The sequence below is a fragment of the Rhinatrema bivittatum genome, chromosome 4 (genome assembly GCF_901001135.1).
Source record: "Rhinatrema bivittatum chromosome 4, aRhiBiv1.1, whole genome shotgun sequence".
Classification (NCBI taxonomy): domain Eukaryota; kingdom Metazoa; phylum Chordata; class Amphibia; order Gymnophiona; family Rhinatrematidae; genus Rhinatrema; species Rhinatrema bivittatum.
Genome location: NC_042618.1, coordinates 215,161,657 through 215,181,605, shown reverse-complemented (window position 1 = coordinate 215,181,605; position 19,949 = coordinate 215,161,657). Strand labels below are relative to the sequence as shown.

Genomic DNA, 19,949 nt, shown 5'->3' with positions numbered 1-19,949 from the left:
TCTGGCTTGGCATCCATTGTTGCTCTGACAACAATGCCCTAGTCTAACATCATTCTCAGAGCAACACTGGATGCCAAGTCAGGAGGAGGAAAGATGTCATCCTCCTCCCAGCTCGGCTTGGGAGGTTTCTAGCGGGGGTAGGAGGGAGGATGCCTCTCCACTGCTTTTACCTTTGGGCTGAAGGGAGAGGGCACTGGGGGGAGTGCTGTTGGCCCACCCAATGAACTTTTAATTTCAAGCAAGAGGGAAGGAGGGTCATGGGATGGGGGTAGGGGGAGGTAAAATAAGTATTCAACCCCCCCCCCCCCCTCTAACTGATCTTTCAGCTTTGGGTGGGAAGGAGGGGGCGGTATCACAAAGAACTATAAACATCCCCTGCCTGAATTTTCCCTTCAGGCACGAGGAAGGGAAGCTCTAGATGGCCAAATTTAAACCCACTATAGCAGCGCTCAGATTTGGTCAGTCATTTTAGGCAAATAGTACTGAAAATCAGAGCTAGCCATTTAACTTTCATCCCTGGGCCCATCCAGATTTCGTCCAGATAAAGTCAGCCACTTAGGGGGCTAAATTTAGCCACTCAGCCCATTACATTTTGAAAGTCTTTGATCTAGCTGGTTAAGTCCATACATGGCCAGCTAGATTATTTGAAAACGCCAAACTCTACCATCAGCTGTATTTTATGACAGGGGTTCTCAGTGAGTGCCACAAACAGGTTTGGATTTCAGGATATCCACAATGAATATTCATCAGATGTATGTGCATATGTATGGTCTAAAAAAAAAGGCCACTTTGCATAGCTCTGAAATCCCTAACTTTTATGGCACTTGAGGACTGTCATTAAGGATCCTTCTTTACAATCTCAAAGCTTCATTTTCCCCATCTCTGTTTCATTCTTCACAGTTCTTCCGCCAGTCTGCTCACCTCCTTGTTCTGATAATGCCATTTGTAGAGAAGACAGCTTGTGCCAATGTAAGAAATACTACGAGGGAGATGGAATAACATGCACAGGTAAATTTAGCACACTAAACATTCTACCAGGTTTCATTTAAGAATGTTTTATGTTAACAATGAAACCTAAAGATCAGTGTTAAACTTTGCCAGTCATAGCACCCTAGGTGAGTTGAAGGGAAGGATTGAAGGCTTCTTCAACTTAGTCACTCATGAAATCCATCCTGAGACTTCATTATTGGACTATGAAATGGGCTCCAGTCTGAAGTCTTAATAATAAAAATGTTCTGTGCTTCTGTATGGTTTTAGCTACATTTGGAAAGACTCTGAGCTTACAGTTCAGAAACTGGGTTTCCTGATGTTTAAAAAAAAAACGAAGAGCCAAGTCTCTGTCCTGATTCAAAACAAAATTAACAATCTTCTTTTCATTCACTTCCAAAGTCTGTGTTAGATTGAAAAAAATCTAAAGAAATTTGATCCTCACCCTTCTTCACAAAATGGAGAAGATAACAAAATGGAGAAGATACCTCCGATGTCTCTTCCACCACCGACCACAAAGCAGACACCAACGTGCTGCTGCTGCAGGACGCCTGCTCCTCCTCCTCTTCGACCGGCAGAGCACCCTGCAGCCAATCCAAGGCAGGGCGCGCTGGTGAGCTCATCGCTCGGCGACTCATTGGGATTTAAATCCCAGTCTCCACCAGGCGCCTTCCTTTCGTTCCATGGACCCGACGGACGCTCCGGGTAGAGGCGGGAGATCAGGCCTGCTCAGTCAGCACTGAGAGCCCATCGGGGTAAGGCCTTTTAATTAATCTCACTTACCTCCGACGTCTCTTCCACCGCCAACCATGAGGCAGACACCAACGCGCTGCTGCTGCAGGACACCCGCCCCTCCTCCTCTTTGACTGGCAGAGTGCCCCACAGCCAATCCAAGGCAGGGCGCGCCGGTGAGCGCATCGCTCGGCGACTCACTGGGATTTAAATCCCAGTTTCTATCAGGCGCCATGCTCCGGGCAGCATGCGCCAAAGGCGCCAGCCCCTTTGTGCGCCCCTTCGTGCAGCACCATAGTGAAGCATCAGAGTATTACAGAGTGCTTGCCCCTCATCTCGTTCAACCTGCTCTCTCAACACAGGCTTTTGACCTACTCCCTCCCACCAACTCAGCCTACCTCCAGTTCCCCTCCTGTCCACAATTCCTCATCCCACTAAACCAAAGATGCCCACCTTCCCCATCCCCATTATCAGAAATCCCTACAAAAACCGTACTAAACCCATTACCCTCCCTACCATCCAACAGAAGAGGCTGATTCCCATTATGATCTCACCCATCACTCAATTCCTCGGCCTCTCCCTTTTTTTTGCTAACTCTTTGCTATGCCCAATCTCTCACGAAAAAAACCCACATCCTCAACGACTATCTGTTGGACTTCAAACCTGACATATGCACGATTACAGAAACGTGGCTGAAACCCACTGACATAGCTTTAACCAACCAACTACCTATACAGCTCCACCTATTCTCAATCCCTAGACTTAAAAAAAGAGGTGGTGGACTACTATTAGCTGCTAAAAAAGAACTAAGATTAACTCCCCAACATACAAATTCAGCATCCAAACTTGAATTCGCTGTCTTCAAATCAAAACATCTTCAAATATGTCTAATCTACACCCCTCCAGGGCTCCTAGACTCAGACCCCTCTCCCCTAATTGAACGCATTGCCAAACACATCAACACGGATGCCCCAGCCATCATCATGGGAGACTTTAACTTACACATTGACTCTACACCTCAGTCCCCCAACTGTGAAACTCTACTATCCTCCCTCAGTTACATGGGCTTCAAACAAATCATAAACAGTCCCACTCACAAAGCAGGACATACCCTGGATCTAATCTTCATAAATGCAGGCCTTACTCTCTCCTCCACGCCTATATGCTCCCCAGTTCCATGATCTGACCATTGGATGATCACTACTGACCAAGAGATTATGGAGATCCCATCCCCCTCTTTCCCCAAAACTACAATTCAATTCAGGAAACCCTGCACCATGGACAACCTCAGCTCTCATCTCTCCAGAGAACTAGTTCATCTTGATCTCTCAGATGCAGACTCGGCCACTGCTCCATGGTTCAATATCATGAACAATGTAGCAGAACAAACATGCCCCATAACTACGAAAGTACTAAACCCCACCCCCGATAATAGAAAACCCTGGTTCACACCGGAACTGAAGATACTCAAACAAGAACTAAGAAGCAGAAAACGTAAATGGCACAAAAATCCCTCCACAACGACATTGGCCACCTATAAATCCCACATGCACAGTTACAGGAACTCCATCCTCCACACAAAGAGAGATTTCTTCGCCCGAAAAATCCATCACTTCATATTTGACCCAAAGGCCTTGTTCTCCTACGTCACTGCTCTCACCAAACCTTCCCCACCTACTATCCCCGATGACCAAGCACTACTCAAATCTACAGAACTTGCTACTTACTTTGAGAAAAAAATTACCAACTTTATAGCCCCGCTTATCTCATCCAATCTCCAGCCCCCACCCCCTTACACCCCTACCAACCACCGGACAACAAACTTTGAATCATTCAAACCCACTTCATCCCTTGAGATAGAAACCATGCTCAAGAAGATGAAACCCTCCTCTCACCCGTAGGATCCTATACCTTCAAAACTATTCATGTCCATCCCAAAAACCATCGCTAAGCCTCTGGCAGAAATCATCAATTGCTCTTTATCACAAGGATTAGTACCAGACTCCCTAAAACTTGCCATTCTCAAACCATTATTAAAGAAACCTAACTTGAATCCAGCTGATCCCGCTAACTTTCGCCGTATAGCTAACCTACCGTTTATAGCTAAACTCTTGGAAAAAATTGTCAACAAGCAACTCACAGAATACCTCGACGAACACAAGATCCTTGCCCCCGCTCAGTTCGGATTCCGCAAATCGTTAAATACTGAATCCCTCTTAATCTCGCTCACGGGCACCATTCTCCTGGGCCATGAAAAAAGACAACCATATCTTCTCACACTTCTAGATATTTCTGCGGCTTTCGACACTGTGAACCACTCAATGCTCATAGATCGACTCTCAGACATTGACATCACAGGAACTGCACTCAGTCAGTTCAAGTCATTCCTTAGCAACCGGAATTTCAAGGTCAGAATCAACAACAAAGAATCCCACCCAGTCAGCTCCACCCTGGGAATCCTACAAGGATCATATCTCTCCACGACGCTTTTCAACATTTACCTTCTCCCGCTCTGCCATCTACTTGCAAGTCTAAAGATAACTCATTTTATCTACGCCGACGATGTGCAAATCCTCATCCCGATCATGGATTCCCTCTCCAAAACCCTCTGTTTCTGGAACAGTTGTCTATAGTCCATCAACCACCTCCTCACCAGCCTCAACCTAGTCCTCAACACTAACAAAACTGAGATCCTTATTATCACCCAGGATGACAAAAACGGGGAAATCAACAAACTCCCTACATCCCAAAAGACTGACATCTCCCATGTGAGAGACCTTGGTGTAATTCTGTACAACCGTCTAAACCTAAAAAAAATTGTCAACAACACCACAAAAGAATGTTTCTACAAATTACAAATTCTAAAAAAGCTGAGACCCCTCCTCCATCTTCAGGACTTCCGCACGGTGCTTCAATCTATCATCTTCTCAAAAATCGACTATTGTAACTCTCCTCTTCTCAGACTCCCAGCTAACACCACTAGACCCCTTCAGTTGTTACAGAACTCCACCGCCAGGATTCTGACCAACACCAACAAAGGAGAGCATATTACTCCCATCCTTCGGAATCTTCATTGGCTCCCCATCAAATTCAGAATTCTCCACAAAGTCCTCACGATGATTCACAAATCCATGCACAATCTAACCCCTCTTGATTTAAACATCCCTCTTCGACTCCTCTAAACCAATAAGAACAGCTTACAAAGGCACTCTGTATGCCCCCCTGCCAAGACCTCTCTAAGGAAACGTGCCCTATTGACTGTGGGCCCCCCACAATGGAATGCTCTCCCCCCTGTTCTCCGTCAGGAACCCTGCCCGTTGATCTTCAAAAAAAGCTTAAAACGTGGCTCTTCAGACAAGCATTTCCCTAAAGGATGATCGTTCTCACACCCATAACAGGGCAGGATGCTTTTATTAACTCTTGATAGGGCCTCCCTCCTGCTGGCAGGCTCTGCCACTCACTAGCTCACATTTATCAAATATTTTATCACCAATCGGTGTAATCTTCAACCAAAACTTCCTCTTCTCGTGGCCCCGACCTCCCATCCGCAGAGAAAGCTTTTCAACTTATTAGAGAACCAGCAGTCTCTTAGGCACCTGTTGTAACCCTCTTGTTAACCTACTGTTAGCTTCCCCACCTGAGGTAATCCTCTTGCTAATCAACCATAAGCAATCTCTACCCCCTCGCATACCAGATCCTTACCCTTCTCCTGCCACAGAAGTAACTCTGAGTACCTCAGAGAAGGTAGTGGTCATTTCGATTCCGTTTCACTCTTGTAAGTTATTTATATTATATGTTAGCAGTTTGTATTTAACTTCCTGGGTCCCAGTTCGATGTAACCCCTGTTCTATGTAATGTTTTTCCAATTAAGTTGTTTCGCTGTAAACAGTGATATGTATTGTTACATGAATGTCGGTATAAAAAAGTTCAAAATAAATAAATAAATAAATAAAGGGAGTGTTGAGATATTGCCAAAACCTCTAACATGTACCTTTTGAATACTTCCAAGTCACCAGCTTAGGGAAATTAATGCATTTATGATGCCCAATCATATTTTCCAATCTTTCAATTTTATTATGGAAAAAAACATTAACTGTCATCAAATGCTCTTCTCGACCTTCAATTTTCTTTATCTTTCTTCAATCACATTTCAACTGCTTTGAATTTTCCTCCATCTTGACTTTCAAGTTAATTATTTTCACCATAGAGTTTTAAAACTAAATTGAAGAATTATTAATATGAGCTACGAGCAATTTCTCCAAGCTGGCAACAGCTTCCAGAGATTGTCCAGATTTACTGCTTTGGGTTTAGCCAAAGTTGATAAAGGAAACGTAGAAACAAACAAATTTGCCTCTAATCCAATGGATTGTTCAAAACCTCCAGTAGGTATGTCAGTGATAAGGATATGTCTCCCCTAGATCAGCTGCCACCACTGCTCCCATCACCACTGAAATCTGCTTTTGAAGCTGTTCCTCTCACACCGGCCACTGCTACTGCTGTTGGCATCTCTGGTGCACCAGACAAGCCACCCCCCCCACCCCCCCCATTCAGCTCTCCAAAATCATCAGAGAACAACCGGTGGGGGGCTGAATGGAAACCACTTGCTGGATCCATTGGGCCTATCTTGATCTTGGGGGAAAAAGACAGCTCTAACTGTAGAGAGGTCAACAGCTCTTCCTATGCTGTACCATTCAGGGGGTGTCCCCCAAAAATCCTGATGGTCCCTCAGAACAAACTAAGAAATGATCTATAAGTCAGTTGATAGGGCTGGCTGTTTCATTGGAAAAGCTTGAGTTTGCCTTTCTGCTTAACTATTTTAGGTAAGATGACATTTTTGAAGAAAGATACAAAACCTGTGGCATGTGCTGTTTCCACCATCTTGCTCTGCCTCTCCTCCCCCTCAAAAGAAACTTTACTGTACACATATCCCCAACAGAATCTAAGATGGCATTTTCTTAGAAGTCAAACCTAAATCTTCTCAGAAAGTTTGTATTTTGAACAGTGTCTATGCTCAGTCTTAGAGCGGATCAGAATATTTCCCAGCCATCAAATTGCCTGGTATTTCCAATACTAAATCTACTTCATACAGTTACTAAGTTACAGTAGATATATTCTCTCTGTTTTCTGACCGATGGGACCAAGAATATCTACAGAATCTTGACCTTTTATAAACTGTGAACATATTTGATTCTAATAGTTTAATGTTGAAATACAGAAAACATGTTATGTATATAACTCAAGGAAGTGGAATTAAGGGTCAACAAAATGTTTAATTCATAGAAGCAAATCCATAATCAAATTCCTGTAGGTAGCTTTGACAATAAGAATCTTGCAGGGTCATTTATCAAATTGCATTAGAGCATTATTGTACTTGTTAGGGCCCTAACACACATGCTAATGCCATAACACATGTGATAAACATTGCATTGCGAGATGCGTATGCACATTTTGAAACTTTTCCTCAACTGGGAGGAGTTAGGGTGGAGTAAATTAAAATTAGGTGTTGTGTGCGATAGTGTAACACATGCTATTGTGGGTTTTAATGCCAGAATTAACTATACCTTTTTTCCTGGTGTTATGCCTGTGATAGCTATGTGTTACTGCTGAAATGGGATTTGTGATATATATTGCAGGACCTTTTTTGGGCAGGTAGAGAGGAAGGGGGAGTGAACAAGAGAGAGCCTCTGGGGAGGCTCACATATAAGTAAACTATTTATACCACTGTAACAAGAGCAACTAGTAACTCAGGGTGAGGATTTGGGGCCTAAGTTTTGGAGGGCAGTTTTACATGCACAGTCAGAGGTATGAACAGCACAGTAGATACCAGTGAAGATTTTATGTGATTTGGAGTGATGAAAGGTGCACAGAGATGACATTTTTACAATGTTCTCTCGACCTAGCTTTATACCCTGTCTACCTAACTGCTATCAAGCTAGGTCGAGAGTACATTGTACAAATCTCATCTTTGTGTACCTTTTATCACTCCAAATTAGATAAAATCTTCACTGATATCTACTGTGCTGTTCATACCTCTTACTGTGTAAGTCAAACTAACCCCCAAAACCTTACCCTGAGTTACTAATTGCCCTTCTTTCAGTGTTATAAATAATTTACTTACAGTGGAGCCTTATAAAGAGTCTCTCTCTCTCTCTCTCTTCAGATTCTATTTTATTACAAAATGATGAATCTAGATCTTGGTTTGTTCCAACTGCAAGAAAATGATAATTAGTCAATTTACTAAAAGGGTCAGTTTCCTCAGTTATTACAATGTGCTTACAAACACGATTTAATTTATGAAGAACTTTAAAATGTTTAAATTTAATTTTTTTTCAGTTGCAGATCTTGTAAACAGAACAATGGTGGTTGTTCACATCTTCAAAATGCACTCAACATGGTGTGAAAGTGACTTGCACCTGCAAAAGGGATATCTAGGGGATGGCTATGTATGCATTGCAATAGACCCTTGTGCTGATGGGCCTCAATGGTGGCTGTCATGAACATGCCATTTGTACATTGACTGGACCTGTAAGTGTAACAAGTCTACACATGTTCAAAAGAAATTTCATATTTTCATTTGCTAAGCCTCCATTTTGAGGATTAAGAGGAATTTTGTCCCCATGCAATACCTGCTTGAGATGGGGCTGGCCCAATGGGTCAGTGACAGTGTTGTGAACTAATATGGGAAGATGCAAGTTCAGTTCCTGAGCCAGGCCTAGGGATAGTAGCATAGTTAACAACATAGAAAGTGTTGGCAGAAAAGATCAAATTAGCCTATCCAGGTTGCCCAGTTGCAGTTCTTCTATTTTGGACAAAAAAGCATATAAATTCCCATCCTCGATCCAACACCAGATCTCTAGCCCCTATGTCTTTTACTTGAATTTTTAACCTTTTTTCTATCACTGTCCTCCATATTAGTCCCAAGCACACCCAAAATCTGGCCTTCACCACCTCCCTGGTAGACCATTTCAGACCTTGTCATCTTCCTCCATGATTCTTACAAGACCAACACTATATCCACAAGCACCCAGATCAAATTCTATAGTTTATTACCAAGTTTTCTAATCACACGGCTACCAAAACTAGTGAAGCCATTGTCTAAATCATTCAGCCTCCCCCTATTTATTGAATTTTGCATTTTAAATAGGGATATGATTTGATATCAAGTGAAATATGAAATATCAATGGCCATATTCCAAAATAGCGCCGGCCTTGGGTCTGCTGGCACCATTTTGGAATATGACACCAATGGGGCAAAAGCATTTAGAGATTATTTCTTCCCACTTTAGACCCCATTGATTGTGGGTAAGCTAATGGGGAGGTTGGGAGAGGTCTGGAGGGAGCTGTTTTTAAAATTTGGCAGTATAGATTTTGGTTTTAGTGCTGTTGCCAATAGCACATACTAAAAACACATGAAACAAAATTTTAAAATAATTTTTAAATGAAATGAAATGAACCTCCACCCCACCAATGAAACAAAGGAAACAAAGAAGAATGGAGCAAATACCCCCCACCCCCTGCACATCCTTCGTTTTAACCACAGTCATTGTATGTATACAGATTATCTCAATGCCTTCTTGGAAACCTGATGCAATCCTAGCACTGCTGTTAAGGTCATAATTGGTCAATCTGTGTAGATCCTTGGCTATCCCCTTAACCTGCAGTGTCACTAGGTCATGTTTCCACTATCCCTTCACTTTTTGCAAGTAAGGCTCCTCCATGGTTATCCCATAACTTTTTTAATTTTGGTTACTGTTTTTAGCCTCCTCCACTAGCTGTACCAGGATGTCATTCATCATTCTAGGCATCCATCACCCTTCCAGTGAAAAATTATTTCCTGATGTTTGTTCCCGAATCTTATTGCTTTACAATGGATGTCATACTGCACTTGAGATCCAATGACATGGCAAAAATTGGAGTCAGTATAGAACAGGAGGAGTTCAAGAATTTGGGGAAGGTACTTAGGTACTTGACAAAGACTATAGCATTTTCTGAAGTATTACATGGTAAGGGGGAAGAAAAGGTAAGTAGTATCAGCTTCAGTACATGGCTCAAAACCTAGTGTAAAGAAGAGGATTTTAGGTATATTGGGGTCTGAGGTCATATTTCAGTGCTCTTGAGACAGCAATCAGTTATGTTCATTGGGTGAAGGGAATCACATTATGTAACAGCAATGCTTACTGGCCACACTCAGTGCATGAACTCGGCACTTCTTGGCATTGAATACCAAACCTACAACCACTCATCCAGTTTTCGTAGATCGCTTTTCATTCTCTCTCTGTTTTCTTCAGGTGTTGTCTACTGTGTTACAGATCTTAATATCGTCTGCAAAAAGAAAACTTTTCCTTCTAATCCCTCCATTATGTTGCTTACAAAGATATTGAAGAGAACCAGCTCCAGAACAAATCCTTGAGGCACTCCACTCTTCACTCTTCTCTCCTCAGAGTAGGTTTCTGTTTACCACCACACGCTGTTGTCTGCCAGTCAACCAATTTGTAATCCATTCCATCACCTTGGGACCTACTCCAAGGCTTTTTCATTTTCTTCATGAGCCTCCTATGTGGGACAGTGTCAAACGTTTTGTTGAAATCCAGATAAATCACATCAAGTGCATGTCCATGATCTAATTCTTTAGTCACCCAATCATAAATTCAATGAGATTTGTCTGACTTTATCTTCCTCTGGTAAAACCATGTTGCCTGACATCCTGCAACCCACTGGATTGTAGATAGTTAACTATTCTTTTCTTGAGCAGTGCTTCAATTAATTTTCCCTCCACTGTGGTAAAGCTAACCGGCCTGGAGTTTCCAGCCTCTTCTCTGTTCCCACTTTTATGAAGTGGGACCACCATCCTTCTCCAATTTTGTGGTACCACTAGTGATCTATTGAATAAGTCTTTCAGTGGAACCACACCTCTTTCAGCTCCTTTAGTATCCTGGGATGTATCTCATCAGGCCCCATATAAGAACATAAGAACATGCCATACTGGGTCAGTCCAAGGGTCCATCAAGCCCAGCATCCTGTTTCTAACAGTGGCCAATCCAGGCCATAAGAACCTGGCAAGTACCAAAAAATGGTCTATTTCATGTTACCATTGCTAGTAATAGCAGTGGCTATTTTCTAAGCAAATTTAATTAATAGCAGGTAATGAACTTCTCCTCCAAGAACTTATCCAATCCTTTTTAAACACAGCTATACTAACTGAACTAACCACACCCTCTGGCAGCAAATTCCTGAGTTTAATTGTGCATTGAGTGAAGAAGAACTTTCTCTGATTAGTTTGATAAATGTGCCACATGCTAACTTCATGGAGTGCCCCCTAGTCTTCTATTATCCAAAAAGAATAAATAACCGATTCACACTAACCCATTCTAGACCTCTCATGATTTTAAACACCTCTATCATATCCCCTCTCAGCCTCTCTTCTCCAAGCTGAAAAGTCCGAACCCCTTTAGTCGTTCCTCATAGGGGAGCTGTTTTCCATTCCCCTTATCATTTTGGTAGCCCTTCTCTGTACCTTCTCCATCGCATTATAATCTTTTTTGAGGGTGCGGCGACCATATTCAGGTGGGGTCTCACCATGGAGCGATACAGAGGCATTATGACATTTTCCGTTTTATTCACCATTCCCTTCCTAATAATTCCCAAAATTCTGTTTGATTTTTTGACTGCCGCAGCACACTGAACTGACGATTTCAGTGTGTTATCCACTATGATGCTTAGATCTCTTTCTTGGGTGGTAGCACCTAATATGGAACCTAACATTGTGTAACTATAGCATGGGTTATTTTTCCCTATATGCATCACCTTGCACTTATCCACATTAAATTTCATCTGCCATTTCGATGCCAAATTTTCCAGTCTCACAAGGTCTTCCTGCAATTTATCACAATCTGCTTGTGATTTAACTACTCTGAACAATTTTGTATCATCTGCAAATTTGATTACCTCACTCGTATTTCTTTCCAGATCATTTATAAATATATTGAAAAGTAAGGGTCCCAATACGGATCCCTGAGGCACTCCACTACCCACTGCCTTCCACTGAGAAAATTGTCCATTTAATCCTACTCTCTGTTTCCTGTCTTTTAGCCAGTTTTTAATCCACGAAAGGACATCGCCACCTATACCATGACATTTTACTTTTCCTAGAAGCCTCTCATGAGGAACTTTATCAAAAAGCCTTCTGAGAGTCCAAGTACACTACATCTACCCGGTTCACCTTTATCCACATGTTTATTAACTCCTCCAAAAATGTGAAGCAGATTTGTGAGGCAAGATTTGCCTTGGGTAAAGCCATGCTGACTTTGTTCCATTAAACCATGTCTTTCTATATGTTCTGTGATTTTGATGCTTAGAACACTTTCTATTATTTTTCCTGGCACTGAAGTGAGGTTAACCGGTCTGTAGTTTCCCGGATCGCCCCTGGAGCCCTTTTTAAATATTGGGGTTACATTAGCTATCCTCCAGTCTTCAGGTACAATGGATGATTTTAATGATAGGTTACAAATTTTTACTAATAGGTCTGAAATTTCATTTTTTAGTTCCTTCAGAACCCTGGGGTTCCACCCAAATACTCTCTTCTGTAAATGGGTTTTTATCTACCCCACTCCCATCTATACTCTTGCCAACCAGCAATGGCCTTTCTCCAGGGTCTGATTTAGTAAACGTCGAACTGAAGTATTCATTTAATATTTTTGCTTTTTCCTCATCTTTCTCCACACAATGACCCTTGTCTCCTTTTGATCTTACAATATCTCTGCTGGCCTTCCTCCTTTCGCTGATATATTTGAAAATGTTTTGTCACGTTGCTTCACCTCTTTGGTGATCCTTTCTTCCATTCAAGCTTTTGCCATCCTAATTTCTTTCCTTCTCTTTCATCAAATATTCTTTCCTGTGTTCCTCTTTTTCAGTTTCTTGTAGTTATTGAATGCTGATCTTTTTCAGCCACCTCTTTGGAGAACCATATTGTTTTCTTTTTCCTCTTACTTTTATTTACTTTTCTTACATAAACTTTTGTATTTTTGAAATCCAGGACTTTGATATTCAGGTGACTTCTTGTCATCTTGGCTGTTATATCAAACCATACTGTCTAATGATCACTGGTGACTGAACATTAGAGATACTATCTCCTTTTGCGAGCACCAGGTCCAGTATTGCTTCTCCCCTCATGGATTCCATCACTATTCATCTAGGCAAAACTCATTGAAGAACATCTACAAAATGTCTACTTCTTAAAGATTCTGCAGCAGGGATACTCCATTCTGCATCGGGCGTATTAAAATCTCTAGTGAGCAACATTTCCCCCTTCCATCCCATCTTTTGGATGTTTTTGGCCAGATCCTGGTCCAGTTCAGAGGCCCGTAGATCATTCCAGTGTAAATGGAAGTGCCATCATCTTTTATTTAAGACAACCCACAGTGCTTCCTCCTTTTCCCACACCCTCTGAATTTAAGTTACTAGGATATTGCTTTGACATAAAGAGCTACTCCTCCCCCTTTTTAGTTCTCTCTATTCTTCCTCAACAAATTATAGCCTGGGATGGCCAAATTCCATTCAAGAGACTCACTGAACCACGTCTTTTCTAAGCGTTCAGACAGATGAATTCAGAACCAGTGGGTTATGCACCTCTACCAGCAGATGGAGACATAGCAAAGCTGATATCACAGTATATATATTCCTGAAGGGACATCTGTCTCCAGCAGATGGTAGATGTGCATCTCCCTTCTGGGGATAGCTTTAAGTTTTAGAAGGAGAAAAAAGAAGGAAATTTAATTTGCCTCATTCTTCTGCGGTGATACTAAATGGTCCCTCCCCCAATTGAGAAATCCTGAGGTGATTTCCATGATCCCTCACATAAGTGCCTTGGTCCCATAGCTGGTTTTTCAGCCAGTGTGGACTTAGCTGTTGAAACAGCTGAAAGGCAGTGGGTACAGGAAGCCGAATACAGTAGTGATGGTATATGCCCTCTCCCCCTGCAGCCGGAAACCTACTCTGTTTAGCTAAAGCTTTAAAAAAAAAAAAAAAAAACTTAGAAGGAGGGGTTTTTATAGGGCCTCCTCCTTCCTCTGGTCTCCATGCTCGGTGCACCAATCCGATGTTCGTTCTCGCCCCCAAAGGAGTTTGAGACGTGTACAGCCTAACGGGTTGAGCAGTCCTTTTGGGCTAGGCTCTGCTCTTATGCTTTTCTCTGTATGCTCTGTTGTAGGCCGCAGCAATTGTTTTTGCTCTTTTTTTCCTGTGCATTAGGCTACCCTCTTCAGGACCATCAGTTTATGCAAGTGCGTCCGGCTGTGCGTCCACATTGTGCGCCCAGTTTTTGGATGCTTAGTTGGACGTCTGCTTGGGTGTCCAGTTGGTTGCGGTGTCTGACTTTGGCACACACTAGCCTGTACACATGATCTAGGTTAGGGTGCTCAGTTTTTGGGTGCTCATTATGCAGTGTTGTGCGCTTAAATTTTGGGACACTTAAGTTTCAGATGCCTAAATTTTGGACACCTAAGTTTGGGACTCCTAAATTTTGAATGCATATTTTTACAGCGCAAATTCAGGTGGACACACACCTTTCAATCACCTGTTAAGCGTACTGACAGACTGATGGTGCCTATAGCTAAGAAATCTAAACCTTTCCTTCTGTAGTACCTGTCATATTCGGTCATTTCTGCCTGGCATTCCCGCTAACTTCTGTAAGCTCTGCTTAGAGGCTTAAGGTGAATTGACTTTGTCTGATTTTACTAAGCCCGGTTCTTCCCAACCTGATTAGGGCCTGTGTAAAGATGAGTCAGAAGGGCGTCTGACCTTGGAACTCCCTTAACTGGTTCATCAGCGGGGGAATGTAACTCAGGGGGCACAGGATAGGTGCCTCCTGGTTTTGGCATGGATCCTTCTGCCTTTTCATGAGTGCAAATTTTTCATGGATTCCAATCCTTTCTTCAGGCACAGTCCTTACCCCTATCCAATCTTGCCAGGTCGGAGCTGCAGATGGTGACCTCCTGCATACCTGATGCTGCGGTTAAGCATGAAGTACTCCTAGATCAGTAGCCGGTCTTCCCAATAGAGATCCGGATGGCATGGATGATGAAGCCGATCCTTACTCCCTGGAGGATTGGGAAATTCCTCCGGGGACTGGAACCATATAGGACTATGTTGTAGTTCTTTCATAGTTACCGGCTCTTATTTCCCAGACATTAAAGATGCTGGGAGTACCTGGGGCTGATTCTATGTCTGAGCCAAAGAAGAATCCCATTTTGGTTTCTTTGCGTAAAGCCTCATGTTTTTTCCCTGTTATGGAGGCCATTCAAGAATTAATTGATCTTGAATGGGGAGTCCTGGAGGCTAATTTGAAAAGGGGTCGAGTCCTGGAAGACCTGTTCTCCCTGAATCCAGTGGCAAGAGAGCAGTTGCGTTTTCCAAAAGTGGATACGTTTGTGTGTGCCGTCTCTAAGCAGACAACTATCCCCGTGGACAGAGGAGCAGCCTTGAAGGATGTGAATGATAGAAGGACTGCGGCCATCCTTAAGCAAGCATTTGAAGCAGTGGTGATGACCTTGCAGATAACTTCTTGTTGTTCCCTGGTGGCTTGCTCCTGTTTACTTCTCTCTCAGGAGGTCGACAAATCTGGAGTGAATTCCAGGACAACTATGGAACCAGCAGCCGCCTTTTTGCCAGATGTGGGCTGCAATTTGGTCCGCACCTCAGCCAGATGTGTGGCTTTGGTAATAGCAGTCAGGCATCAGTTATGGCTAAGAAATTGGTCAGCTGATGTGACCTTCAAAGCTAACCTTACAAATTTGCCCTTTGAAGGCTTGCTCTTGTTTGGGAGCGAGTTGGAGAAAATGGCCAATAAGTGGGGCGAGTCTCCAGTGCCTTGATTACCAGAGGATAAGAAGCAGACCCCGCACTTCTTTAGCATGAGAGGTCTTGCTAGGGAATCCAAGTGTTTTTGACCCTGCAGAGGAGCGGTCTTTCAGAGGACTTGGCCTTTTGGTAGGTCTCCGACCTTTCATCCCAGACTGCCCAGGTGGGCCACAGGCTCAGGTGGTGGAACTTCCTGAACCTCAACAATGAAGGTGTGTTGACCCATCCCCAGGAACAGGAGATAGGGGGTCGCCTCTGTCTCTTTTATCAGAGGTGGGTCGAAATCACATCAGTCTAGTGCAGGGGTCGGGAACCCATGGCTCGCGAGCCAGATCTGGCTCTTTTGAGGGCTGCATCTGGCTCGCAGACAAGTGTCGCCACACTTCGCGGTTCCCCGCTGACCCAGCTGCTCCCCGGTCCTCCGCCGCCCGGGCTTAAAATGCGGTCAGCCCGGGCGGAACGCGGCAAGACAGCTGGAGTCAGCGGCACCGGGCGTGCTCTCTTGCTCTCTTCTCCCCTCCTCCCCCCCGCGGCCCGGAAGAGGAAGTGGGCATCGGGTGCCTGCGCGGAAGAAGAGACCACGCTAGTGTGGTCTCTTCTTCCGCGCAGGCACCCGATGCCCACTTCCTCTTCCGGGCCGCGGGGGGGAGGAGGGGAGAAGAGAGCAAGAGAGCACGCCCGGTGCCGCTGACACGATTGGAGTCAGCCGGGTGCCAGCGCTGGAGTCATCGGGTGCCTGCGCTGAAGTCATCGGGGGTCAGCCGGGAGTCATCGGGTGTCAGCCGGGTGCCTGCGCGGGAGTCTTCCCGCGCACGCACCCGATGCTCTCCACTTCCTCTTCGGGCCGCGGGAAGAAGAGAGTCAGCGGCACCGGCGTGCTCTCTTCTTCCCGCGGTCCGGAAGAGGAAGTGGAGAGCATCGGGTGCGTGCGCGGGAAGAAGAGGCCACGCTAGTGTCCGGGAAGAAGACTGCAGCGCGGCTCGGAGGAAAATGAACAGTTTCAACCGCGGCCGATGGGACTCCGCCTTCGCGAGGACTGAAAATGAAGAGGTTAGCGTTGGGAGGAGGTTGCTGCTGCCGCGAGTTCCCGGGTGTGTGTGTGTGTGTGTGTGTGTGTGTGTGTGTGTGTGTGTGTGAGAGAGAGAGAGAGATTGCATGTATGTGAATGACTGACAGCCTGTACATGTGAAAGAGAGTATGTCTGTGATTGAGAGCCTGCCTGTGAGAGAGAGAGCATGAATGTAAGTTTACCATTGGGAACCTGTATGTGTAAGTTTGTTTGAAAGAGCATGTGTGTATGATTGAGATCCTTTGTGTGTGAGAGAAATCATGTGTATGTATGATTAAGAGCCTGTGTGTATAAGTAAGAGAGAGATCATGTGTGTCTGTGTGTGATTGAGAGCTGATTTAGGTGAGGGAGCATGTGAGTATGTGATTGAGAGCCTGTGTTTAAATGAGAGAGAGAGACCATGTGTGTCTGTGTGTGATTGAGAGCTGATTTAGGTGAGGGAGCATGTGAGTATGTGATTGAGAGCCTGTGTGTAAATGAGAGAAAGAGAGGACATGTTTGTAAGCATGTGAATGAGAGTCTGTGTGTGAGAGAAAAAGACAGCATGTATTTATGTGATTGAAAGCCTGTGTGTGTGTGTGTAAGCGTGAAAAGATAGACAGCATGTGTGTAAATGTGTAATTAAGAGCCTATATGAGAGAGAAAGAGAAAAAACGTGTATATGTGAGTACTGAGAGCATGTGTATAGGTGTGTCATTGAGAGCCAGTGTGAGAGAGAGCGCTGGTATGTGACTGAGAGAGGAGAAAGTTCCAAGCAAACCACCCCACCTCCTGCTAATTCAGAACAATCTCAGGACACATGGATATCAAACGTTCCCAGGTATGCAGAGCAAAAACATTTTTGTATCCTTATTTTTCATTACTGGATCTTTGTGTCTGCTATTTTGAAATATTTTGTTGGTATCTGGAAATGTTTTATATGAGTTTTTAATTATTGGATATTCCACTCATCAGCTGTTTCAAAATATGTTCTTTTTGTTAGTACAGTTTTACTGCTGATGATTTTATATTTCTTGATTAGTTTTATAAGGATGGGTGATGTTTCTTTTTTCCTTTGTTACACTGCATTCAGAGACTCTGGCTTGTTGCAGTTCCAATTCATTTTTTTCTGTATGCTTCTTGTTATGCGTTTTGGTCTCTTTATTCTATGTTAGGTGAGGGACAGCACGTGATTCAGGTGAGGTTTTCTGCTGGCATGTTGTTTCTGTGTAGGACTCTATAGCAGCCTGACTTGGTCCGTTTTCCTAATAGGAGATGTATTGGTGTCTTAAGGCCTGGTGTAATATTTTCAGAGACTTATTGTACTTTAAAAGTGTGATCTTACATAAAATGCACACATTTACTTGTATTTAGTTTTAAACATATTGTATGGCTCTCATGGAATTACATTTTAAAATATGTGGCGTTTATGGCTCTCTCAGCCAAAAAGGTTCCTGACCCCTGGTCTAGTGGGTCTTGGAGATGATACGAGATGGATATGTACTGGAGTTTTGCAGTATTCCTGGGGATATGTTCATGGTGTCTCCTTGCCACTCCCCACAGAAAATGCAGGCAGTGGAGTGCACATTGTCAAGGCTCCTCAGTTTGAGGGCTGTGGTTCCAGTGCCCACGACTCAAGAAAATATAGACCGCTATTCCATTCATTTCATTGTGCCCAAGAAGGAATGATCCTTTCGTCCCATACTGGATCTCAAAGGAGTCAGCCGTCATTTGCGGGTGACTCATTTTTACATGGAAACTTTGCATTCAGTAATAATGGCTGTGCAGTCAGAGGACTTTCTGACCTCCTTGGATCTGTCTGAAGTGTATTTGCATATTCCCATCTGGCTAGAGCACCAATGTTTTCTGCGATTCATGGTCTTGGGTTGTCATTATCAGTTTTGAGCACTACCTTTTGGTATGGCCACTGCACCCAGAATATTTCCAAGGTTATGGTGGTGGTGGCGGCAGAGTTGAGAAAGGATGGGATCCTGGTACACCCTTACTTGGATGACTGGCTAACTCGCACCAAGTCTCCGCCTGGTGACCAACAAGGTGATCTCCTTGTTGCAAGAGCTCGGTTGTGTGATGATCTTGGCCAAGAGCAGTCTTCAGCCTTTTCAGTCGCTAGAGTATTTCAGTGTTCTGTTTAACACAAAGCAAGATAGGATTTTCCTGCCAGAGGGTCGTATTCAGAAGTTGATGGTTCAGGTGCGTCCATTGATGAACACAATATGCCCTACAGTGTAGTCCTATCTACAGGCGTTTGGATTGATAGCAGCGACCTGGAAGTGGTGCCATGGGAGAGGGTGCATATGCGTCCTCTTCAGTGCTGCCTGCTGTCTCAGGACTATTTGATTCAGCTCTACCTGCCGATGGAGGTCTGCTCTCAACTACAGTGGTGATTACAAGCAGATCATCTAAGAAAGAGGGTTTCCCTAAAATCTCCAAACTGGCTAGTACTCACGACAGATGCGAGTCTCCAAGGTTGGGGAGCTCACTGTCAGGAACTGACAGCACAAAGGTGCTGGAGTGCAGATCAGTCTGTCTGGAACATCAATCAACTAGAAGCCCAGGTTGTCCGGTTGGCATGCTTGAAGTTCGTGACAGGTTGCAGGGTTGAGCAGTCTGGATAATGTCAAATGCAACAACAGTGGCCTACATCAATCAGCAGGGAGGAACGAAGAACCAGCAAGTGTCACAGGAAATAGACTTATGGAATGGGCAGAAGTGCATCTTCAGGAAATCTCAGCCTCGCACATTGCAGAAAAAGACAATGTAAGAGCAGACTTTCTCAGCAGGCAGAGTCTGGACCCAGGAGAATGGATATTGTCAGACGAGGCATTTCAGCTGATAGTGGATCACTGGGGCTTTCCATTTCTAGACCTGCTGGCAAATTCTCACAATGCGAAGGTTCCTCGATTCTTTAGTCACAGGAGAGTTTAGTTTAGTTTAGTTTAGTTGTTATTTATATACCGTTACATCAGACGTGCCTTCACAACGGTTTACATAAATCAAACATAAAATAAATACAATACATTATAAAATAGTAACGGCTAACTCTGTTAAAAGTATGAAATAAGTTAGCTGTTAAGAACAGTAAAAGCAAACTAAAACCAAATAAATCTAAAAGTAAAGTCATTGGGTATCGATGCTCTTGTGCAGGAATGGCCAGAGGACAAGCTGCTGTATGCATTTCCCTAGTGGCCCATGTTGGGCAAAGTGATTTGGAGGGTCGAGAGTCACAGAGGGATGGTGCTTTTGGTGGCACCAGATTGGCCCAGGAGACCATGGTATGTGGATCTATGAAGTCTCCTGGTAAACTTCC

General features: G+C 43.8%; 1 protein-coding gene across 1 annotated transcript in view; it reads left to right on the top strand.

Annotated features, from left to right (window-relative positions):
• The window catches only part of STAB2 (stabilin 2), a 473,152-nt gene that overhangs the window by 384,919 nt on the left and 68,284 nt on the right, over nucleotides 1-19,949 (top strand). Inside the window, 6 exon segments of the mRNA XM_029599680.1 lie at nucleotides 901-1,008; nucleotides 5,591-5,600; nucleotides 8,059-8,084; nucleotides 8,087-8,134; nucleotides 8,137-8,192; nucleotides 8,194-8,244. Of these exon segments, the coding sequence (XP_029455540.1) occupies nucleotides 901-1,008; nucleotides 5,591-5,600; nucleotides 8,059-8,084; nucleotides 8,087-8,134; nucleotides 8,137-8,192; nucleotides 8,194-8,244 (299 nt within the window).